Source organism: Patiria miniata, unplaced genomic scaffold (genome assembly GCF_015706575.1).
Source record: "Patiria miniata isolate m_02_andy unplaced genomic scaffold, ASM1570657v1 HiC_scaffold_12, whole genome shotgun sequence".
NCBI lineage: Eukaryota > Metazoa > Echinodermata > Asteroidea > Valvatida > Asterinidae > Patiria > Patiria miniata.
In genome coordinates this window covers 5,193,261-5,219,425 of record NW_024037050.1, presented here as the reverse complement: position 1 = coordinate 5,219,425, position 26,165 = coordinate 5,193,261, and the positions used below count along the sequence as shown (strand labels likewise).

At 38.7% G+C, this 26,165-nt stretch overlaps 2 protein-coding genes across 2 annotated transcripts in view; one reads left to right on the top strand and one right to left on the bottom strand.

The window, feature by feature from the left end:
- Positions 1-4,971, top strand: part of LOC119746166 — a 69,556-nt gene extending 64,585 nt beyond the window's left edge. The window contains exon 6 of the mRNA XM_038222977.1: positions 2,538-4,971. Coding sequence (XP_038078905.1) covers positions 2,538-3,281 — 744 coding nt within the window. The 3' untranslated portion in view covers positions 3,282-4,971. The remainder of the gene's footprint in view (positions 1-2,537) is intronic.
- Positions 4,972-24,790: 19,819 nt separating this feature from the next.
- Positions 24,791-26,165, bottom strand: part of LOC119746155 (U3 small nucleolar RNA-associated protein 4 homolog) — a 44,040-nt gene continuing 42,665 nt past the window's right edge. Inside the window, exon 17 of the mRNA XM_038222968.1 lies at positions 24,791-26,016. Coding sequence (XP_038078896.1) covers positions 25,897-26,016 — 120 coding nt within the window. The 3' untranslated portion in view covers positions 24,791-25,896. The remainder of the gene's footprint in view (positions 26,017-26,165) is intronic.

Below are 26,165 nucleotides of genomic sequence, written 5' to 3'. Positions count from 1 at the left end.
AGATAGATCATTAGTTGATAAACATCACAATTAGGTAAATTCCAAAAATAGAAATAGCCTCAAATCAGCACAAGTCAAGATTTCTTCCGAATGGTTGACGTGGTGATAATAAAATTTTATACGAGCTTGGACCCTAATCTGAAGATGTTATAAATTTTGTGACATCATCATGACATCATATTAGGTATCAAATTACCAGCGATTAAGGTCAAATTTTAAAAATTACCTTCAACTATAACTTTTCACATGAATGGAGTAGCGTTCTCATTTTTTTGTTGTGTGATCATTTAGACATTGCCAACGGCACCCCGGATAGGGCGCCCCCTAGCGGCACGTCAAAGACAGTTGAACTGTTTAAAATTTTGAAACCATTGTAAAATTTTAATAAATTGCACGTAGACATTCTTTGGACAACCGCAAACAACTTTGCGAGGTTTCAGGCTTGTGATGCCATCAAACCGGAAGTTACATGTATAATAGGGTGAATTTGAAACGTAAATTTTCTTCTTTTTTTGGATCAAATTTATCATTTAATCCATTTTCAGTGGCGATGTTCATGGCACAGATAATGATATCGGGTACAATGTTGGCCTTGGGCTCCCTAATGCTGTGACGTCTTCAAACCGGAAGTTAGGCGTGTTAAGAACACACACACTTACACGTATTACATTTATTGTAAATATCACCTCATGATATTTATCCTCTCTGGACTAAATCAATATGTTTGTAAATTTTTAACCGATGACGTCATCTAACCAGGAGTAATGTGTACGTGTAAATAAAATGTATACTGAAATTGGTCAAAACCCAAGGGACACTCTTTTTTCTTTTCTTTTTTCAAATTAACCAAATGGATCCACTAGAAAAGGCCAAATTTCATGATTCTTTTTTTTTGTTTTGTTATGAAATAAAACCATTCACAAGTTACTTGAGCAGTGTTCAATGGAATAGTTGTCTGCCCGATCACACTCTGTTTGTAACTCAAACACGCATAACATGTCTAGCTCCTGGTTGTTGTTCTTTGTTGTATTCATGGTTCCTTGGGTACCGGTACCTGGTTTTAATGTACGTGTTAACCATAGAGCTGTATTAAATTACTAGAGCGCTAACTCCTCATTCTTGCGCGCGGAGACGCTTTGAAGCCGCTCTGGGCGCAGACATTTTGAATTTATGTGCATGTTTGTAGAACACAATCAAAATAGATGGATTGAATTGTAAAAGTGTACTCTACATTGTAAATGCAACGCACAAGTAGAAGATACGCAAACAACTTAAGTGCGTCATGACGGTTCAAAAAACGTCACGGCGAAAAGCATCTGCAGCGGAGGGACGCGCACACGTTGCGCTGTTTGCGTAGAGCAAAATGATCGTGCGTTTCGGTTTTGGGCGTATCGGCTTCGATGGCGCACCGGTATGGAATACAAACGCAGATATGCAAATAGCCTTACAAAAGCCGTACAAAATTTCGAGTTTTCCATAGGCTTGTGCACAGACATGGATGTGCCCATCAGGCATTACTTTGTACATCGAGTTAACGCTCTAGTAATTTAATATAGCTCTATGCTGTTGACGCAGACTCCTAGTTAACAATATCCAAACATTCAAAGCATTATTTTCAAATGCAGCATCTTTCCAACGGAATTGAAGCCCATATGATTCATTAAATGGTATTGTTGCAATTGTAAACCAATTCAGATACCCCTTTCCTGGTCCTCATCCACCAGATACTCAATGCTCTTGCATTCTCAGCTAGGCTAATTAAAAGCTGAGCATTTCAAAAGTTCAGATTAAGTCCATTCATCTCATGCTTAGAATATTTTGGTCATTCAGGAATTGATCTTTTCAACTTGTTGAATTAACTTTTATTTGAGGGAGACTGAAAGCCTTTCCAGAATGCTTATGAAAGGAAAGAGAAAAGGAAAGTCCAAAACCAAATCCAAAAGGAACAAACCAAAGTGAAACAACATCATTGCAAAACAAAAAGGAAATGGTAAATAGTCTACGGCATTCATTATACACAGAGTATCAGGAACAACGTGATCTCTCATTTGAGGAAGTAAATAGCGTATCAAATAGTGAATATATACTGTGGCCATTCCTTTATGGTATGTATTGATTTATCAACTTTTTGACCAGGTTGGGTTTACATTATGATGAAATTATCAATGAAAATGACGCTGAGAAGTTGACTTTGCCTAGCTTGAGCTTGACAGACGTGTAAAGTGAGAAATGTGTTGTCACTTGTCAGGCCTGTGTTGAGCTGCTGTAATACTCACTTATAGAATTTCCAGTTCAACTCTAACCATATAGCAAGTATTTTGCTCATAACCGGTACCATGCCAAAACCAACACTATCAAACTACGCAAAGTGAGAAGCCTGCTGTAGCCATCAGAATCCAACAGGTACAACCAAACTCTTTTGTCTACCACTCAATCCATCATTTATTACCACCAGTTGGATATTGTTGGATTCCCAAGGGTCTAGTGTGGTCAAACAATACTCTTTTCTGATTATTCTCCTATTTTCTTTGCACCAGACAAGTGAACTGCCGCTCATACCAGGCAGGCCTTTTTCCAGCGAGGAACAGCAAGAGATGCTGCGTCAACAGCGAGAGACTGTTTGCCGTCGCAGCGAGTCAACTGAGGACTATCCTTCCACGGTGGTGCATTACGATGAGGAAGCCCACCCTTTCATGCGCAGCCTAAGACTCTTCAACGAGGATGTGTGTCGGTCAGGGATTCGCGCCCCGCCTAATCGGACGGTCTTTGACAGCATTGAGAGCAGTCTCAGTATGAAGCAGCAGCAGCAGCAAGCGCCACCGAAAAAGGACTCCAAAAAAGGTACTGTTCATCGAACAGACTCACTGAATCGTGCCGGCTCCCCAAAGGGCAAGCCTGGATTACAAGTGCTAGATAGTGAGACCAAGACACCGCTCAAGCTATTAGATCCCGATTCGGAAGGACCTCCCCCATATCTTGCGGTTGTTAAGAAGCAGCAGCAGCAACAGCAACCTAGTAGACCTTCGTCGGAGGTCATTAATGTGTGTGATAGGAGCCATAGCCACCTAGTGGCGGCTCTAAGTGAACCCAGTGTACAGCGACCGGCGGTGGATACGTGGCCTCTGCCTCACCGGTCACACGATGCTGCCACGATGCCCTCAACGCTGCCACAAGAAGCCCAGCCAAGTAGTAGGCACTCACCAACACTCTCGCCTCCTCAAGGGAGAAAGGAGGAATCACTGAGTAGAAGGTGTGAATCCACTGACATCCATATCGCATGACACGGCTGAAAGTCACCACCACTCTGAGTAGAAACCCTGAGCACTACAGAAATGCTAGGAATATCCATATGCAGCCTTATTACATATAACTTACAAAGGTGCCCATGGCCCAATGGTATAAGCTATTCATAAAGTATATAATAATCATGAAGAGTAGGCTCCACTTATTGACATTGTGATAACAATCAAGAGAGAAGGATGGTGAGAGAAATTAGTGTATGTGATGTTTCTAAAATTCACTTTCACTTGTAACCAGACCAACAAACAAAAACCATTTGTAGAGGTTGATATTAACCCTAACGTACCTGAATCCATCAAAATCCACACCCCTGTTTCGGGGGGATTTCGGTGGATTCAAGATACCTCCATATTGCACAAACTGGTGGATTTTGATGGATTCAGGATTGTAAGCCTAGCGGAACTGCAGGATTTTGAGCCATTGGGGGACTTTGGTTGATTCAGGATCTCAACAGATTTACTTCCGCTTAACTGGTGGATTTTGATGGACTCACTGGCCACCAACATCATTTTGCATGGCAAAGTTGATGGATTTTGGTGGATTCAGGATACTTTCTAGTAAAAGAGCCCAAGGGGTTAGGGTTAAAGCTCTCTCATTCATATTTGACCTTCACAGAGTTATAGCAAGTGCACAATGATTTGTACTGGTTATCGATCATGTGATAACATCGTGCTGAGGATCTTTCATCATTCACACGTTCGTTTTTGAAGTGCATATTGTTGAGAGTATATCATCCTGTACAAATGGTCTGGGTTTACCTTCTTGCGTCTAAGCCAAAAAGTCCATCTTTACAATCCGATGTCTGTAACTTCCCACATGCAACCGCCAAGCACATGTAAAACCGAATGGTTGGCATTTCAAATGAGAAGGGATGGCTGTTCTCCAACCATCCAGACTTTTAATGTCATGCAAGTTTCACTTTTTTATGTCTAAAGTGAAAATCCAGAGAAGGTTTTTTTTTCCAGTCTTAAGAGCAATCAGTGAAAGCTGGACAGAGGTCACACAATAATTTCCAACCCCACATCGGTAAGCCAACTACATGCAATGCCAATTGACACAGTCTACAATGCTCAAAAGATCTAGATTTGCAAGGGAAACCTACAGCTATAAATTATACATTTATTGTATGTTAGCTTGTTGCATTTACCAATGTTGAAGTCAAGTCCTTTCATAAGTCCAGTCACTAGAAGTGGGATGAACAGTGCCAAAGGGATGCTTTTGTAACAGTTCATTTGAATAGCTAGTTACTTGACTTGAGACTGAAGGACTTGTGGGGACTTGCGGGGACTTGCGGGGACTTGTGGGGACTTGTGGGGACTTGTGATGGACTGGACTACAACATGTATGTCCAACCATTTGTGTGTCCAAAAATAATTAAGGCTTCCTATTTTAAAAGTGATTCATGCTTCAGTTATTTGTAAAATGAAAATGTAATTGTCTCCTGAACAAATGCATAAATTACTGAAGTGATTTGGCATGGTTGTCACAACAAACAACATTGTGACAATATCAGCTCATTTATACAATGCCTTTAAAGCTATAGTCCATCATTTGCAGCCGTCCGAAAAAGTAAATGGCGTATCATTGTTGAAAAACATACTTGGCTGAAAGATAGTAAGGGGACTAAACTCCCTGTGAAATTAATCTTTCTGGCAAGCTATCATTTTGAAGTAATCAACGAAAGAAGGCCTTTCCAACGGTGCGTCTTAAGACGCACCGTAGGAAAATTTAAATTAGTAGTTCGTTTTGTTATTCGGCGCAGCGCGCGCAAGCATTGGCACAGGCGCGCGCGGTTGTTATAATTCGCATATAGCTGCAATTCAAAACAATTCAAAACATGATTCAGCAACTTTTGATTTGAAATTGAGATCCTAGAATGCTGTTTTTCTCTGAATATACAGCTGAAGCTGGGCTAAAACTTCATCAGGTTAGTTGTTCAGTATCCTTCATTAGATTTTGAACACTTTTGTTGCTTCAAACGAACAAAATGCACAAATTTCAAATGATGGACTATACCGGTATCTTTAAATTACTCTGAAGTGATTTTAAAATCATTGAACGTTTGGTTTTCCCAGGCAGATTAAACTTACATGAATACATGTATGTTTATGAATAGTTCAGTTGACTTTAGAACGTCTGACCTCCTGGACTGCCATCGTACGTGGTCATGCTCCATCCACGATGTTCATAATGTGCATGTGTACGACGTGTACGCAGATTGTTGCCATTGACCTTTCTTGCACGTAAATGAAATCCTTTTAAAAAAACCTTGGTATCTCATTTCAATGACTTGTCAGTCGTTGCCATTTGTAATGCCATTTCAGAATCTTTTTGTTCGGGTGCTCATGTGACTTTTCCACGTCTGTGAGCTAGCCCACAATGTTATTGTAAGGCATTCAATGTTCAGCTGCACCCACATCAAAAGTTGCCAGAAAGTTCCGGTGTTTGATTGTTTGGGCTTAACATGTACGCGTACAGGAAATCCTGACACTCTGGAGTTTGCGCCGAAAGTGACATCGCAACAACAACAGCGCTCTCAGGTGGAATTAATAATATTGTGGACTTGGGAATAGTGAAAAAAAAGGTGCAATGGAAAGATATTAAAAGAAAAAAATATTATATTTGGTTCAAAGGCATGTATGTTTGTGCATAATATGAATTTTTGTAAAATACATGTCATGACCCCTTTAATCCAGTCGTATCACAGTAACTATCAAGGGGGTGGAGGCCCAATGTAAGATGTGGTGTTACTCTTGGCAAGGCCTCCCCCTCCCCAAAGAGGGAAAAAACAACAAAAAACACTAAGGCACATGCATGCCATAAATGATCCCTTTTAGTGGAGTTGCCTTTGACTTGGAGGGTGAAAGACAATGTACTATGTGTATGGTACAGTCAGGCATGGTACTGGTAGAGATCGATCCAGAGTACGTGCCTGTGCTCAGGATTACATTGCTAGGAAGGAAATTTCCAAGGTCAGCGCCTGAGTATTAGTCATGTGAAACATTCAGTGCACTGGGATCTTGGGCATATTGTTGGAGTTGGTCAGGCTTGAATGCCATGCTCAAGTCCCTCGGTGTATAAAGAGTGAACTTATCCAGGGGTTCATAGCAAATTGTCTGGCGACTTTTGTGTGTTCAATGTAGTCGGTTAGCCAACTGGTATCTTGTCCTCATCTTGTTTTTCACAATTTTTTCTTGACAAGCAAACTCATGGCCCTCATTGCAATTTTACTTTCATGTGAGACAACTGCACCTTTTTGTGATCTTCACATGTCTCATGTCCATACCAAGCCAATAGAAACCACAATTTCAATTTTCAAAACAGACAGACTCACACACCCATGTTTGTTTTACATACATGTACGCTATGTGGACATTCCTTTGTTTTCGTGTAGTTAAGAAAACTCAGTACAAAAAATAACTTTACTTTAACTGTGAAAACTCTTTCAACCCATTTTTTTTCTCTTTGATTCCCTTAAGTGTTTCTCTTCATTTTGCCACGGATAAACTTAACCCAAAAATGCCTCTAAACCTGTTTTCCAGAGAGGGCGAAACGTTATGTGGACACGGCTTAGTCCACATAATGTCAACACAACCTGCATTATGTGGACATCTTTTGTTCACAAGTCCACATAGTGAATGTAAGACAAACTCACCCCCACATGACATTTTTAACACCTTCAATATTGGACCCCCAATTATCCCTCTTTTGTTTATACTAAGGAAGACCTCCCATATGTTTTGTACACGCACATCAAACATGGACCTCCGGTCTATCGTGGACCCTTTTGTCCTCTGTTGTTCAAGGTTCATGATTTGAATGTGCATACACACATACAGTCATGTTATTATATACTCATGAGAACCTCCTATTGTTCCCTTCTTTTGTTCCTATTGTTTGTACTTTCACAACATCTCCCATAATGTTTGTACACGAAAACTTCCAGAGGACTTGGCTCAGATCCTCCGGGTTAATGTTATTGCAAATCCCCCATTGTCCCAAGTCCTCAGTCGTAAAGGATAACAAGATCACACAAATCAGGTAAAAAATAAAAAAAATACTCAAAGATAAAATTTCCATTCATTTTTCTTTTCCTTCCCACCTCAAAAGGTGAATGTTAGTGAATGACACATGAATTGCTCATCCTCATTAATGCCAAAATAGATGAGTCTGAAGCATGTCATGCTTGGCTCAGAACCAATACACAAAGCCTTCACCCCAGACGATTCTCAGATAGACCCCAAAGTTGAATACTGAGCCCTCCGAGGGGGCATGAAATCCAGGCCCAAAGTTGATCCTGCGCCAACATTTCTCCGGCAGTTCTTACAGTCAAGCCAAGCCCCTGGATGCATTGTGGCCTCTGTTTGATCCCAGTGTTTTAAAGGAAAACCCAGTGATGCCAGAGAGCCCTATCCCCACTCTGTGAGTTTTCTAAAAGTTGCATGGTTGACCTTTGCACATGTGATGTTCCCTTGTACCTGATGAAGATGCCACATAATGAAGTCACTTTCTACATTATCTGAGATAATTTTTTTTTTTTTTTTAATTCTTCTCAAGTTGAGTCGGAGTCAGGCGCTGTCCCTTTAAAGGAATAACCACAATTTCCTGGTGGATTTAAAAAAGGTCCATGCATGCTGACAGAGAGACAGCTGCCACATACATCAAATCTATCCATGTGGTGATATTTTCTATCCTATTGCATTTCTGGATGTAGCTATGTGGCTGGCAGTGTACATGATGGAATGCACGGCATATGGTTACATATTATATCCTAACTTGACTTAAGCTGGCCAGCAACCTGACCTGCTGGATGGATGGGCCTTAATCAAGCACAGAAATCCAAAGGGGCTCGTGGGAAAATGTCAGCCATTGCAAGTTTTCACTGTCAACAAGTTTAGGGTCGGCAACCTTATGTTCAGTTTTCTGGGGGGGGGGGGGGGAAGGGATGAGGTTGGAGATGTTCAAGTTGGATCCATCTGGATTGCAATGCCTTGCTATGGGCTCCATTCGCCAACGAAAGAGGGCGCCCACGAAAGAGGGCGCCCTTTTACCTAGCAACTTACGTCACATGGGCGGGACATTTAGCTGGTTGACGCGCACCGTTCCTTGTGTGTGACGCACGTATACCAGGGGATTTGTACTATGTACACGCAGTGCTAGTGGTACGGCCGCGCGTCGCGGCAAAATTGCAGTCAGGCAAGATGGCGTCGGTCGGTCACCCCCAACTGTACTTTCTTTGCCGGTGAGGGGGGTACTTGTGAACGGAGTGGATATAGTTGATGACTTGACTTGATTTGATGGCCTTTCAGAGCATCAAGCCTGTCAACCTAAGACAGTGATGTGTTTCATTGTGAACATTGAATTATCCCTGTTTCAAAAAGCAGAAAATATTCTCTCAAGGAAACACTTGAATTAGACAGACCGTAACAATAGAATCTCACTGGTACATTTGGTTTTCTCTCACCAGCCTTCTCTCACATTTGAACCGGTCCATTATTTGCATCATTTGAAAGGTCTTTGAAACAAATAAAAACCTGTAGAAAGATGGAAAAAAGTAATTGTTGTTGCATGTATAAAAAAAAACACAAAAAGTCTTATTATCCTGTATGTGTGTGAAACTCCCTGTTATTATTTTTTGTTCACTTTCTTGTGCTAGCAATATATATAATTATTTCCCTGAAAAAAATGCTGTTTATGTGTATATTAAATATTATAAATATGACTTTTTGGCTTTTTTGTTTTTGGTTGTATATCATCTAAGATGGTACTATTATGGGGAAAGAACCACATAACTAAAGATATACTGTGCAGAAAAGAAGTCTGTTTGAATTATTTATGATTAACGGGAGAGTCATACTCCTTCGTTTGAGGGCAGCACAGCATCTTCCATAAAGATTGGAGATATATTTAAGTGCGATGTAGCTCCTTAACTGACATTTTCATTGGAGGAAAAAAGTTACATAATCAAAGAAGGAGCTGTTGGACAGTGTACATGTTTGATCGCATACAGTGTTACATGAGATTAAGCTTTAAAGGTGTCATATGCCATTTATAGTATAAGATGGTCAGGGCGGATTGTTTGTCGTGTATTAAGCAACAAACTGACAGAGCATGGTCCAATATGATGTGATTTTTCCCTTGCAGTGGAGTTCAGAAACTCAAACCATCGCCCTAATGCTTCTGTGTCTAGTTTTCGGGTGTTGAGTTGATACATGTACCGGTACGTGGTCTGGTGTCAGTCTCATGACGCTGCTTATGAGTTTCTGTATCGCCATAAGCCCTGCCTGTTGTTCCCTGTGTCCCCAAAAGCTGTTGGCTTGTCTGGATTCATTAGGGAATAAATACAAGTAATACTAGTGGTAATGGATTGATGGTTTGCCAACAAAGTTTGCTAACAGCTAATTGTATCAATAAGGTAGAGGCATTGTCCTCTGTTGGTCACTGAAAAGAACACTGCCTCAAATGTGTACACACTCCAACAGGTTCATTAATTATAAGTATTTATATGAACCCCGCTAATGCACCAATCAAATGTTGGGTCACCGAGTAGCACGCAGCATTTCAATAAAGCAACATTACAAAACATTTGGACAGTGTGCAGGTATTCTTCACAACTTGTTTTGGTTTCATCAGAAATCTTGCTACTCTTTCACACTCTTGGCCAAGTTAAATTTGCATATTTATGATTATTCATAGTGGAATTATCAGTTACCTCATGTTAAATTCATGATGCTTCATTTTTTAGGGAGCCACAGTCGCACTGGTGTTGCTGCCTTCTCTCTTGTAATTAGCATAATGAGGTGTAAGCTTATTGCCCTATATAAAGTGCCTGTGATGTTTAACTTCTTTACCTGAAGGGGGCAACAGAAGAAGATAAAAACTCTTGTGCCTTTTGTGCCGTTAATTTTTCATCTTTTTTGTGTGGAAATGGGACGTGTGGTCGACGATGTGATTGGTTGTTTTGGAGATTCGGTATTGATGAAGGCCAGTTTATGGGAAAGGGACAGGGATAGGGGTAGAAACAAGGGGAGCAGTTATGATTGATGCTCTCTAGCCTGAAGCATTATCAAATGGCACATGGATTGATACATTGTAATATCAGTGAAAAATAAGAGGTGGCAACTGAGTTCAAAATTTGTATCGATCTTGATTTTTTTTGGGGGGGGGGGGGCAGTTGAACATGTTTTTGGAAAAACAATTTGGTGAGGTGTGTTGCACAGTGCATTTCATCCCCCCCCTCCCCCGACATGAAAGGGGCAGGGTTCTCATTAGAAATCTAGCCAAAAAAAAGCTACTGTTGGAATTGTCCCCGCTGGAATCAATGTATTTTATGTTACATTTCCAAATCGGTGCACCAATTGTGAATGTGTTCAACATCATTTGGTTTTGAATCTGGAGGAGAAACAGGAGAATTTGTTCCGCATTTACCTAATAAAAACAAATTTGTGTCAAGAGACACTTTCGATCATGAAAGGTCGGTTTGAGGCCGCTCTATGGGAAATTCCTTTTCCAGAAGTGGTTTTCGAAGAAAACCTTTGTCATTGGGCTATGAGTGCTTGGACTATGAGTGCTTGGACTATGAGTGCTTGCCAATTGAAACACCACCAGCCAAATATGTGAAATTCATCAAATTTACATACGTGTATATGACACATGATCTGACTTCATATGTGGTATATAGAGTCTTGGGGTTTGTGCTTTGTCTTTGGAACATTGATTTCAATGGGGTATAACCTGCAGCCCTGTCTGTGTGCAGAAACCTGTTCTTATCCAAACCAAACCCGTTCTTATCATAACCAAAGCACATGTGAAAACAACTGTATCACATTGTATCAATACATTGTCATGCAAAGCTAAATATTGTGACTGGTCACAACTTGAACCCAAGCTTACATTGGTCATGAGGCAGCAATGAGGTGAAAAATACCTTTCATGTGGAAGATGCTATCGAACCCAGAAAAAAAGTAATGTTTTTCAACGAGACCTACAAATCTCCGATGTATTTTATTAATAATATTTTGTGATTTGTATGAAACATTTGATCTATGTGCCACTTGATAAGCTTGTTGGAAACTTTCCAATTCCACACACGTTCTCCCCGGTTCATTTACATGACGGTTTTATTTCCTGCTCTGCTTGTTGTAAGACAAAAATTGTATATCAAGAGGAAAATGTTGAAGTTGAAGAATTTATTATATCTATGTGCTGGATTGTAGTAACAATAAGTCTTCTTTGTGAAGAAATAAAACTACACACTGCAAAACAAAGGTTCATCAAAATGTTCTTGTAACCTTACATTAAAGCAAGTTTTTACAAAAAGTTTGAATGGTACAAAGTCCATCATTTGCAGCTATCCAAAAAGTAACAGACGTAATTATTGTTGAAAAGCTTACTTGGTTTAGAGAGTGTAATGGGACTAAACTCGCTGTGAAATTATTCTTTCTGGCAAGCTGTCATTTTGGAGAAATCAATGAAAGAAGGCCTTTCCAATGACGCGTCTAAAAGACGCATCGTTGGAAAAGCCTGTTAGTAGTTCGTTTTTCATTCAGCGAAGCGCGCGCAAGCATTGACATGACGCGCACGTGGTCGCTATTATTCATCGGTTCAGTGCGCGACTTCGCGTAGCTGCAATCGGCTCAGTGAGAAAGTGTCTCGGACGCTGAATTCAGGCCCAATTCAAAATATGACTCTGCAACTTTTGATTTGAAATCGAGATCCTAGAATATACAGCATTCACTGAGCTGAAAGTTCATCAGGTTAGTTGTTCAGCACCCTTCTTTAGATTTTGAGCACTTTTGTTGCTTCAAACGAACAAAATGCACAAATTACAAATGATGGACGCTACCTTTAACAAAATAATAATTGCAAGGCTTTATGTGTGGTTGTCATGGTTACCCCTGTTTAAAATGCATGTGACTAAACAAGCTCATTCAGCTGGTTAAAAAAATGAACAGTTCCTGACTGCATAATTGTACACTCCTGAATGCTCAAGCAATCGGCTCTTGGGAGGGGGGATGCCTTTATATGAGTAAAATACATTGGTATCCAGTGAAACTAACTCATACTCTGTCTCTGTTTTTTCGTCAAGAATGATGCAAGCATTGAGTTTGTTAGCTGCCAATCTAGTCACCAAAGTAATTTTAGCTTCTGACATAAAGTTGGTCCTTTTTATGAAAAGGGAAAATTGAATTTGCATTTTTCCTGTCGCACATATTTTTCCTGGTCAGTTTTGATTTTGCTGAAACCAAGCTCCACACAATACTTAAAGGATCATTTTCATGAAGGATCTTTCTTGTGTCATTAAATGTGTGTACATTGCCCAAATATACACACAGTTCACCTTTGTTTGAAACATGACCACAGGAGAAGTATGAGAAGGACATGTCTGCTGATGGATTGACAAGGAAATTACTGCAGTCAGACACAACATTGTAGGGAAAACATTTGCAAAGCTTCAGATATAAATAGAAGTTATAAACAAAACCTTACCCATCGAGTGTGTATTGGTAAGAAGACGAAATTGCATCACTAAAGTTGCCACGTAATCAAGATACACGTATGCATTTTTATTATAAAAAAAAAATTGATTGGGTGACAAAGAATTTGATTTCAAATGCAATTGTCTTTTTGGCCACTCGTGGGGGATCTTTCAAGATTTCAGAATTTCCGCAACAGTCCATGCAGCAGAACAGTTTAAAACGTGAACTACCCAAATCCGACGATGATAGAAAGATCTCTTACCCGCTCTTATTTGTCCAATGAAAAGGTCATGAATGTAAAGTTGTCTTTTGATGCCAAATAAAAGTGAAATCCATGGCATCCCTTATGCACGTTTTTCTCAAAAAGCTCAGCACCTGATGGTCTTCAAATCTACACACATTTCCTTAAAATTGCATCGGGTACACTTGGCCTTAGAATCAGCAAATCTGATCGAATGCAGATCAGCTTTAAGGTGTAGTACCAATCGGTGCCCTAGTGCTGATCACCACAACATGGGAAACTAATAGAATAGGGTTCAGATGAAGTGGGACTGCACAAGTGTCAAAAACTTGTCAACTGCCTCCAACTCGCTCTTTTCACGCTCCGCCATTGGGCATGCAGAGTCTCGATCTGGCAACTTTACACAATAAAAATAGCCGGTTCAGTGATCTGAACCCCGACACGGGAATCACTGAACCGGCTATAGCCAGTGTGTAAAGTTGCCAGGTCGAGGCTGTGCATGCCCATGGCGGAAGTGTGAAAAGAGCGAAGCCTGGTGTCCGAGTTTTCTGTGGAGGTTTTCACTTTATGTTAAGCTTTTGGGTAAATAGATTCCACACGCAAATTGCTTACTGTCAGTGAGACTGACACAGCATTATGCCCAAAAAAATACAGGAGGGAAAATGGTGATATCTGGGTATGAGAAAATTGGGAAAACAAACTTTTAATTTTTACAGCTGACAATTGGTTGTTTAATGCCAATGGCAGGAAAATACCAAACACATTGAAGAGTGTAAAGAAGTACAGAAGTAACCTCATAAAAAAAGTGTCTTGCAACCACCAGTCCGTTTAATTATACATTGTCAGTGTTTAAACAACAGGTTGATCTGAACTTTTTCTTTTTTAAGGCTGGGGTATAGCTAGCTTCATTGTGGAATACAGACTCCTGCTTCAAGCAAGACAATGATCTATACCACATTAAACTAACCAATGAGCTTGTTCCTGGCCTATGAGAGGGTGGCTCTGATTGACCCAAAAATTCATGCACATTTTCTTATCTTCATTTTGTTTGGTTGGTGTTGTGCAATTGTACAGTTAAGCCAAAGGTCATACAGCTCAATAAAAACAAAACAAAGGCAATCATAGACTAAGCCTGAAATCAAGTACAGTGATGTCCATGTGTCCTGTGTCAATCTATTTCTGTTGTCTCAGCTCTTGAATTATGTCGATTGTAACAATATTACTTGCGTCATTGTTTTCCGTTCTGTTGTTTCAGTTGTTACAATGTATGCTGTATGTTTTTTCCTGTTCATTTTGCAATGTGCCTCGTGATGGTAAAATAACCGAGTGTTTTAAAGGGAATATACAACATTTGCTTTTGCTCTAATTTTCAGAAATGGATGGATTTGGGAGGTTAGTTTGTTATAGCAAATACTGTTACACTGTCTTTGGATGTTTTGTTTTTTGATGCTTGCAAATGTAAATTCCTTTTGAAACTTTTAAAAGTGTGTTGTTGTTTTTTCACTAAGCCTTCCTTATGCAAGAAGTGAACTTTACTTGTTTAAAATACCTGGCACAATGGCCCAGGAAACCAACAATTATCAAAATGCTAAGGGCATCCACTAAAGAAGTCAAGTGGCTGCATAAACCTTGAATTGTTCACATTCAAACGTTCACCTGTCACGTACCCCTAAGTTTTGACATGCTTCCACCTAATGACCCTTCAACTGTTACTGGCCATGAAAATATGCAGGAGGAAAATCCAGAAAAATGTGGAAGGACTACAGTTCAAATACATCTAACCACCCCACCCCCCCCAAAAAAAAACCCATTCGCTCTTTTCACACTTCCGCCATGGGCATGCACAGCCTCGATCTGGCAATTTTACACAAGGAATATAGCCGGTTCAGTGATTCCCGTGTCGGTGTTCAGATCACTGAACCGGCTATTTTAATTGTGTAAAGTTGCCAGATCGAGGCTCTGCATGCCCTATGGCGGAGCGTGACAAGAGCGAATTGTAATCTTGCAGCAGTGTTCTGCCATCAGTAGAGCTCTGAGTTGACTTCCCATTCTGCAAGCCGGAAATGAGGGACCAGTAGGGAGACACACAATGTACTCGAGAAAAACCACACCTGACAGTAATTTCTAGTAGTATTGACCACGTATTGTTCCCTTTACATGTATTGGGACCCAGGATTCACACCATTTCCAAGTAATTTGTTGCATCTCTCTTCACCCATTGCTCTGTCCAGTGGATTGGGATTAGTTACACATCAGCAGGGAAATAGAGGTTGTCAACCAGAAATGAAAAGGGCTAGTAAGTTTGGCAAGGAGGTTTACAATGAAGACAAAACCTTCATACTGAAGTCCGGGGAGTCAGGTTGGCGTAGCGGTACTTTCCCCGCCTTTCACCGCTGTGACCCGGGTTCAAATCCGGGCCAATATGTGGATTGGGTTTTCAGTCCCTACCCATGGGTTTTCCCCAGAATATTCTTCTGGGCTTTTCCTCCCATCTCTAAAACTGTAATTTCTTCTCATTGTCTTCTCTCCACAGGTTTCTTCAGGCTTGCGAGCTACAGTGCCTAGGGCGATTTTGAGGAATCCTTGGTTTCATTACCAGAAATGATTAATAATAATAATAATAAATAGCTATTACAAGGAGGTTAAAGGGAGGGAAAACACCAAGATAATAATAATCATAGTGCTTATACAGCGTTTTCCATCGTTATCAACAATCTCAAAGCACTTTACAGTCCCAATAGACACTAGCGGTGCTTATTCTCTCCCCCCCCCCAATGTTTTTTCTTGTCTTCCTTTTTGCTGAATCTGTAGAGGGAAAGCGGACGAGTTGACTACAGCATCAATTAGAAAAAGTTATCACTTGTGTAAATTATTAAGAAATTATTTTTTTTTAATTTTTAATCGACCGTTTTTTCCCCCAGCTAATCAACCGTTTGTCTATATCAATAGACCAATCCATTCAAGCCCCTCCCACGGTGTTCTGACCAATCACAGCTGTGATTTATGTTCGATATGAGGGCACAAAAGTCCGACAGCATGCGCTTGAATGTGGCATTTGAGAGGAACGCGCATTGAGCAGGGCTTAATGGATTGGGCTAATGCCTTCAGATGATGCAGCAGCCCACCACACAACCAATAGTGCACAAAATCAAACATCCACAACAAAAACAAATTTCTTTAAGTTTGTCTAATATATTGCACAGCTTAGTCTGGTTACCAGCTGGCAGTCTGTGTTCTGCCTCGGCTATTTTTATCCTGTTTTTTTTTTGCCGGTTTGTCTTGTCCTCCCATCTCTGAACCAAAACATGGCCGGTTGGGCTGTTTGTCTGACCAGCCCCTCCAGTGTGATGTCTCATCTAGATGTCTTACACACAGGCAAAGTCTCCCAGCTGCCCATGGGGTGTCTACATGAAAATTGAATTGCCAAGTTTCTCTCTAAAAATGGCACAGCTGGGAAAAATAGAAACCTGATCGTGGATGTCTGCTCCGCCCGGAATGCAAATACCTACGCATACTGATAAGTATTTTTCAAAAGAAAAATTATTCAGGCTTGCAGCAGTTTGGGGGGTTTTGGTAATAAAAAATCGGCAGGCACTATGTTGTATTCAGATTAAAATTCACCAATTTTGTTCAGCATTTAAAAATACTTCATGGAAATTGTGTTTCTATGCATTATTGTTTGTAATAGGATTATAGCTTGTCACACAACTTTTTTTCAAGAGGGCGTGGTATCAGAAATCCTTTCATTTAAAATCCTCGTTCAATTTTGCACCAATTCCAGAATAAATTTTGGCTTGGGGCAGTGAATCTATTCAATCTGTAATTGAAAAAAATACAGCAAGGAAAATTTGCCTTTCAAATGAAGTTCTCATTCAATGGATTCTGGGAATGAAATCCAGGATCTTCGTGCAAGGAATGAAGGGCAAAGGAATGATTAGGTTATCGAGAACACCACCTAGTGGGGTTGAAATAGGAGTACCCCACCCCCTAACCATACAGCAACATGGCCCCGTTGGCTATATATGCTTAATGAGATAACTGAATCTCCCCACTGACTTCATCATACCAAGGGCCACAAAGCATACAGTTGGAATAAGGCTTCAATGTGAACATTTGTTTTGGAGACAAAAATTTGATCGCACATTTACCTATAAGGTTGTTGGAATATTTACATTTGTGTTTTGGAAACATAGATTGATCTAAATTGTACCCATAAGGTTGTTTGAATATTAAAGTGTCTGTTGAGGTAACAAGAATGATTGCGAAAGTTATGCCATAATTTGTTACATTAACGGCAGACTTACATACTGTGAAACTTCAGTTAAATATGTCGTGACTGAAATGTTGCGCAATGTGAAACGTTGCGCAACATAAACAATCAAATGTTGCATAAGTTGATTTATGCCATTGCATAAAGTTATGTGAAATCTGCTGCAGATCCAGCAACATTTTTGAAGTTGGAAATAGTTTGAAACACTAGTTGAAATATTCCAACAACCTTATTGGTATATTTGAGATCAAATTTTTGTCTCCAAAACAACTCTTACCTATAAAGTTGTTGGAATATTAAAGTCCACCTACGAAAAAAAGTGTAGTTAACTTATTGTCACACTTATTCATGATCAGTACTTTTCTGGGTTGAAATTGATGCAAGACTTCAGGTAAATTACAGAACAAGTTTAGGTGGTGTAAGTTAAGGAACAGCGATTGAAAATGGGCTATTTCACTGACTATTTGTGATCGTCGTTGAGCCTTCATTGCTCAACTTTTGATACAAGGAACTCCAAGATTTGTTTATATGACTTTTGATGCAAGGAGAGTATCATACAATATACTAACTGCCATTATTTCGAAGATTTGGGCACAAATGATCGATTTATTGTGAAAAAAAATCATATTTTTCACTGATTTTGACCCAAATTATCTACGCATTGTTCCTGTCTCAGGGCGTATCTGTCCAGAAATCGAGTTGGAATGTCTTCTAGGGTCCCTTTTTTTTATAGGCATCTTTCCTGGAAGTTTGGCACAATTTCATTTTTTGGCCAAAATTGAAAAAAATTGCAAGGTGTAAGCCTTACTTTTTTCATCATATTTGGCCAAAGAAGAAATGACTTTTCTCCAAACGATGCAGAAATGACTTTTAATGCAAGGAGAGTATCATACAATATTCAGACTGTCATTATTTGGAAGACTGGGGCACAAATAATCAATTTATTGAGAGAAAAAAAACCATATATTTTTTACTGATTTTGACCCAAATTATCGACGCATTGTTCCTGTCTTAGGGCACATCTGTCCAGAAATCAAGTTGGAATGTCTTCTAGGGTCCCTTAGGCATCTTTCCTGGATGTTTTGCGCAATTTCATTGTTTGGACAAAATTGAAAAAATTGCAAGGGGTTAGCCTTACTTTTTTCATCAAATTTGGCCAAAAAAGGACTTTTCTCCAAACGATGCAGAAATGACTTTTGATGCAAGGAGAGTATCATACAATATTCAGACTGTCATTATTTCGAAGATTGGGGCACAAATAATCGATTTATTGAGAGAAAAAAAACATATTTTTCACTGATTTTGACCCAAATTATCAACGCATTGTTCCTGTCTAAGGGCACATCTGTCCAGAAATCGAGTTGGAAGTCTTCTAGGGTTGCTTAGGCATTTTTCCTGGAAGTTTGGCGCAATTTCATTGTTTGGCCAAAATTTAAAAAATTGCAAGGGGTAAGCCTTACTTTTTTCATCAAATTTGGCCAAAAAATGACTTTTCTCAAAACGATGCAGAAATGACTTTGATGCAAGGAGAGTATCATACAATATACTGACTGCCATTATTTTGAAGATTTGGGCACAAATAATCGATTTATTGACCAAAAAACACCATATTTTCCACTGATTTTGACCCAAATAATCAACGCATTGTTCCTGTATAAGGGCACATCTGTCCAGAAATTGAGTTGGAATGTCTTCTAGGGTCCCTTAGGCATCTCTCCTGGAAGTTTGGCGCAATTTTATTTTTGGCCAAAATTGAAAAAATTGCAAGGGGTAAGCCTTACTTTTTTCATCAAATTTGGCCAAAAAATGACTTTTCTTCAAACGATGCAGAAATGACTTTTGATGCAAGGAAAGTATCATACAATATTCAGACTATCATTATTTCGAAGATTGGGGCACAAATAATCAATTTATTGAGAGAAAAAAACCCATATTTTTCACTGATTTTGACCCAAATTATCAACGCATTGTTCCTGTATAAGGGCACATCTGTCCAGAAATTGAGTTGGAATGTCTTCTAGGGTCCCTTAGGCATCTCTCCTGGAAGTTTGGCACAATTTCATTTTTGGGCCAAAATTGAAAAAATTACAAGGGGTTAGCCTTACTTTTTTCGTCAAATTTGGCCAAAAAAATGACTTTTCTCCAAACGATGCAGAAATGACTTTTGATGCAAGGAGAGTATCATACAATATTCAGACTGTCATTATTTTGAAGATTGGGGCACAAATAATCAATTTATTGAGAGAGAGAAAAAATGTTTTCACTGATTTTGACCCAAATTATTGACGCATTGTTCCTGTATAGGGGCACATCTGTCCAGAAATTGAGTTGGAATGTCTTCTAGGGTCCCTTAGGCATCTCTCCTGGAAGTTTGGCACAATTTCATTTTTGGGCCAAAATTGAAAAAATTACAAGGGGTTAGCCTTACTTTTTTCATCAAATTTGGCCAAAAAATGACTTTTCTTCAAACGATGCAGAAATGACTTTTGATGCAAGGAGAGTATCATACAATACTCAGACTATCATTATTTCGAAGATTGTGGCACAAATAATCGATTTACATGTATTGAGAGAAAAAACCCATATTTTTCACTGATTTTGACCCAAATTATCAACGCATTGTTCCTGTATAAGGGCACATCTGTCCAGAAATTGAGTTGGAATGTCTTCTAGGGTCCCTTAGGCATCTCTCCTGGAAGTTTGGCGCAATTTCATTTTTGGCCAAAATTGAAAAAATTGCAAGGGGTAAGCCTTACTTTTTTCATCAAATTTGGCCAAAAACTGACTTTTCTCCAAACGATGCAGAAATGACTTTTGATGCAAGGAGAGTATCATACAATATTCAGACTGTCATTATTTCGAAGATTGGGGCACAAATAATCAATTTATTGAGAGAGAGAAAAAATGTTTTCACTGATTTTGACCCAAATTATCAACGCATTGTTCCTGTATAAGGGCACATCTGTCCAGAAATTGAGTTGGAATGTCTTCTAGGGTCCCTTAGGCATCTCTCCTGGAAGTTTGGCACAATTTCATTTTTGGCCAAAATTGAAAAAATTGCAAGGGGTAAGCCTTACTTTTTTCATCAAATTTGGCCAAAAAATGACTTTTCTTCAAACGATGCAGAAATGACTTTTGATGCAAGGAAAGTATCATACAATATTCAGACTATCATTATTTCGAAGATTGGGGCACAAATAATCAATTTATTGAGAGAAAAAAACCCATATTTTTCACTGATTTTGACCCAAATTATCAACGCATTGTTCCTGTTTAAGGGCACATCTGTCCAGAAATTGAGTTGGAATGTCTTCTAGGGTCCCTTAGGCATCTCTCCTGGAAGTTTGGCACAATTTCATTTTTGGGCCAAAATTGAAAAAATTACAAGGGGTTAGCCTTACTTTTTTCGTCAAATTTGGCCAAAAAATGACTTTTCTCCAAACGATGCAGAAATGACTTTTGATGCAAGGAGAGTATCATACAATATTCAGACTGTCATTATTTTGAAGATTGGGGCACAAATAATCAATTTATTGAGAGAGAGAAAAAATGTTTTCACTGATTTTGACCCAAATTATTGACGCATTGTTCCTGTATAGGGGCACATCTGTCCAGAAATTGAGTTGGAATGTCTTCTAGGGTCCCTTAGGCATCTCTCCTGGAAGTTTGGCACAATTTCATTTTTGGGCCAAAATTGAAAAAATTACAAGGGGTTAGCCTTACTTTTTTCATCAAATTTGGCCAAAAAATGACTTTTCTTCAAACGATGCAGAAATGACTTTTGATGCAAGGAGAGTATCATACAATACTCAGACTATCATTATTTCGAAGATTGTGGCACAAATAATCGATTTACATGTATTGAGAGAAAAAAACCCATATTTTTCACTGATTTTGACCCAAATTATCAACGCATTGTTCCTGTATAAGGGCACATCTGTCCAGAAATTGAGTTGGAATGTCTTCTAGGGTCCCTTAGGCATCTCTCCTGGAAGTTTGGCGCAATTTCATTTTTGGCCAAAATTGAAAAAATTGCAAGGGGTAAGCCTTACTTTTTTCATCAAATTTGGCCAAAAACTGACTTTTCTCCAAACGATGCAGAAATGACTTTTGATGCAAGGAGAGTATCATACAATACTCAGACTGTCATTATTTCGAAGATTGTGGCACAAATAATCGATTTACATGTATTGAGAGAAAAAAACCCATATTTTTCACTGATTTTGACCCAAATTATCAACGCATTGTTCCTGTATAAGGGCACATCTGTCCAGAAATTGAGTTGGAATGTCTTCTAGGGTCCATTACGCATCTCTCCTGGAAGTTTGGCGCAATTTCATTTTTGGCCAAAATTGAAAAAATTGCAAGGGGTAAGCCTTACTTTTTTCATCAAATTTGGCCAAAAACTGACTTTTCTCCAAACGATGCAGAAATGACTTTTGATGCAAGGAGAGTATCATACAATACTCAGACTATCATTATTTCGAAGATTGTGGCACAAATAATCGATTTATTGAGAGAAAAAAACCCATATTTTTCACTGATTTTGACCCAAATTATTGACGCATTGTTCCTGTATAAGGGCACATCTGTCCAGAAATTGAGTTGGAATGTCTTCTAGGGTCCCTTAGGCATCTCTCCTGGAAGTTTGGCGCAATTTCATTTTTTGGCCAAAATTGAAAAAATTACAAGGGGTTAGCCTTACTTTTTTCATCAAATTTGGCCAAAAAATGACTTTTCTCCAAATGATGCAGAAATGACTTTTGATGCAAGGAGAGTATCATACAATATTCAGACTGTCATTATTTCGAAGATTGGGGCACAAATAATCGATTTATTGAGAGAAAAAAAACATATTTTTCACTGATTTTGACCCAAATTATCGACGCATTGTTCCTGTCTAAGGGCACATCTGTCCAGAAATCGAGTTGGAAGTCTTCTAAGGTTGCTTAGGCATTTTTCCTGGAAGTTTGGCGCAATTTCATTTTTGGCCAAAATTTAAAAAATTGCAAGGGGTAAGCCTTACTTTTTTCATCAAATTTGGCCAAAAAATGACTTTTCTCAAAACGATGCAGAAATGACTTTGATGCAAGGAGAGTATCATACAATATACTGACTGCCATTATTTCGAAGATTGTGGCACAAATAATCGATTTATTGAGAGTAAAAAACCCATATTTTTCACTGATTTTGACCCAAATTATTAACGCATTGTTCCTGTATAAGGGCACATCTGTCCAGAAATTGAGTTGGAATATCTTCTAGGGTCCCTTAGGCATCTCTCCTGGAAGTTTGGCGCAATTTCATTTTTTGGCCAAAATTGAAAAAATTACAAGGGGTTAGCCTTACTTTTTTCATCAAATTTGGCCAAAAAATGACTTTTCTCCAAATGATGCAGAAATGACTTTTGATGCAAGGAGAGTATCATACAATACTCAGACTGTCATTATTTCGAAGATTGTGGCACAAATAATCGATTTATTGAGAGAAAAAAACCCATATTTTTCACTGATTTTGACCCAAATTATCAACGCATTGTTCCTGTATAAGGGCACATCTGTCCAGAAATTGAGTTGGAATGTCTTCTAGGGTCCCTTAGGCATCTCTCCTGGAAGTTTGACGCAATTTCATTTTTTGGCCAAAATTGAAAAAATTACAAGGGGTTAGCCTTACTTTTTTCATCAAATTTGGCCAAAAAATGACTTTTCTCCAAATGATGCAGAAATGACTTTTGATGCAAGGAGAGTATCATACAATGCTCAGACTATCATTATTTCGAAGATTGGGGCACAAATAATTGATTGAGAGAAAAAAACCCATATTTTTCACTGATTTTGACCCAAATTATTGACGCATTGATCCTGTATAAGGGCACATCTGTCCAGAAATTGAGTTGGAATGTCTTCTAGGGTCCCTTAGGCATCTCTCCTGGAAGTTTGACGCAATTTCATTTTTTGGCCAAAATTGAAAAAAATTACAAGGGGTTAGCCTTACTTTTTTCATCAAATTTGGCCAAAAAACGACTTTTCTCCAAACGATGCAGAAATGACTTTTGATGCAAGGAGAGTATCATACAATACTCAGACTATCATTATTTCGAAGATTGTGGCACAAATAATCGATTTATTGAGAGAAAAAAACCCATATTTTTCACTGATTTTGACCCAAATTATTGACGCATTGTTCCTGTATAAGGGCACATCTGTCCAGAAATTGAGTTGGAATGTCTTCTAGGGTCCCTTAGGCATCTCTCCTGGAAGTTTGGCGCAATTTCATTTTTTGGCCAAAATTGAAAAAATTACAAGGGGTTAGCCTTACTTTTTTCATCAAATTTGGCCAAAAAATGACTTTTCTCCAAACGATGCAGAAATGACTTTTGATGCAAGGAGAGTATCATACAATACTCAGACTATCATTATTTCGAAGATTGGGGCACAAATAATCAATTTATTGAGAGAGAAAAAAAACGTTTTTCACTGATTTTGGCCCAAATTATTAACGCATTGTTCCTGTATAAGGGCACATCTGTCCAGAAATTGAGTTGGAATATCTTCTAGGGTCCCTTAGGCATCTCTCCTGGAAGTTTGGCGCAATTTCATTTTTTGGCCAAAATTGAAAAAATTACAAGGGGTTAGCCTTACTTTTTTCATCAAATTTGGCCAAAAAATGACTTTTCTCCAAATGATGCAGAAATGACTTTTGATGCAAGGAGAGTATCATACAATGCTCAGACTATCATTATTTCGAAGATTGGGGCACAAATAATTGATTGAGAGAAAAAACCCATATTTTTCACTGATTTTGACCCAAATTATCAACGCATTGTTCCTGTATAAGGGCACATCTGTCCAGAAATTGAGTTGGAATGTCTTCTAGGGTCCCTTAGGCATCTCTCCTGGAAGTTTGGTGCAATTTCATTTTTTGGCCAAAATTGAAAAAATTACAAGGGGTTAGCCTTACTTTTTTCATCAAATTTGGCCAAAAAACGACTTTTCTCCAAACGATGCAGAAATGACTTTTGATGCAAGGAGAGTATCATACAATACTCAGACTATCATTATTTCGAAGATTGTGGCACAAATAATCGATTTATTGAGAGAAAAAAAACCATATTTTTCACTGATTTTGACCCAAATTATTGACGCATTGTTCCTGTATAAGGGCACATCTGTCCAGAAATTGAGTTGGAATGTCTTCTAGGGTCCCTTAGGCATCTCTCCTGGAAGTTTGGCGCAATTTCATTTTTTGGCCAAAATTGAAAAAATTACAGTTAGCCTTACTTTTTTCATCAAATTTGGCCAAAAAACGACTTTTCTCCAAATGATGCAGAAATGACTTTTGATGCAAGGAGAGTATCATACAATATTCAGACTGCCATCGTTTGGAGAAAAGTCATTTTTTTGTGCCAAATTTGATGAAAAAAAGTAAGGCTAAGTAAACGAATTGCTGTTTTACCCTCCGACAAAATGCTTGATTCTGAAGAAAGTTGTACAAAACTAGTTTGACACTGGTAGGCAGAGATGATTCAATATGTATTCTGTGACTGAACACTTGAAAAGACATTACGCACTAACAGCATCATAAAAGCAATTATTACCCTTATTCAAGATGTTTAAATATAGTAAAAACATTGTGTAGGGACACCAAATTTTATGAAAGTTATTGTAACAAATTTGTTGTGTAAAATTATGGTGCAAGTTCCACATGACACTGTTTCGTGAAATCGGCTGCTGAAATATTCTTACATGATTTTAGGTAATTTAGACTGATTGCATAGTGCTTTTGACATGTAACAAAACCTCATATGCAAAAACAAAAGATGTGTACACTTACAATCATCAACAAAAGTGAGAAGTGAAACAACACAAAGGCACCCCAAAAATAATAATTCATATGGAATTTAATTGGAATAACGTGGACTTGTATAATTTTTGAATGAATGCATGTTTAGACGACCAAACAGAGTGCACAGTTTCATAAGTGCTTACTTCACTTCAAAATCAAGCCTTCTCTTATAATTAATTAGTTAGGGGACATCCACTTTGTCGCCACAGCACAGACATACCAAATATGGCAGGTATTGTCATACTTATCAGGCCCTCGGTCTATTTTTGGTTCCCTTTAAGCAGAAGTCAGACGTCTGTTTAACTGCCTGTTTGTTTTCTTCAGAATATGAAACCAAAACTAGTTTCAGTGAAATGACAACATGGTCTTCTGTGGCTTTCTAATGAAAGTAAAACTGGATTTAGCAAAACGTTAGTTTCATCTCAACCCTTTTGTATCTGGAGACAACAATAAGAATAATTAATCATGAAACAATTTTTCAAAGTGCAAAAAAAAATCATAACAGCCATTGGTAGTTAAACCTGACAGAACATTAGAGCTTTATCGTAGAAGCATTTTCTAACAAGGAAGCTTTAACAACAGATTGGTTAAACAGAGTGGTCAACAAAGTAGACAAAAAATGAGTGGAAAATCCACCGTTAATAGGAGATTACTGCTTGACATCACCGTGTCTAGTTGGGATCTTGACACGGCAGATACCATTTATCAAATAAAAAAAATCCTGAAGATGGTACATGAGAATGTTCCTAAATGTTGGCCAGCTATGTTCCAAATTTCTTCTCCGGAAGTGTGGATGGTAAACTCTCATAGATGTCTTCTAGAGGGCGCTCTACAACCACCAACCAGCCTGGCTTACCAAAGTATCCAGCATACAATAGTGGCTGTAATCAAGTAACGAAAGGAAAGGACACGTTGTAATGGCTACAAAACTAGACCAGGAAACGGCTTTTTCAAAAGCTAAAGTTTGCTTAATATATTACATCAACATCAAAACAACATATTTCCTTCTTTATTATTTCAGGGCGTAGAG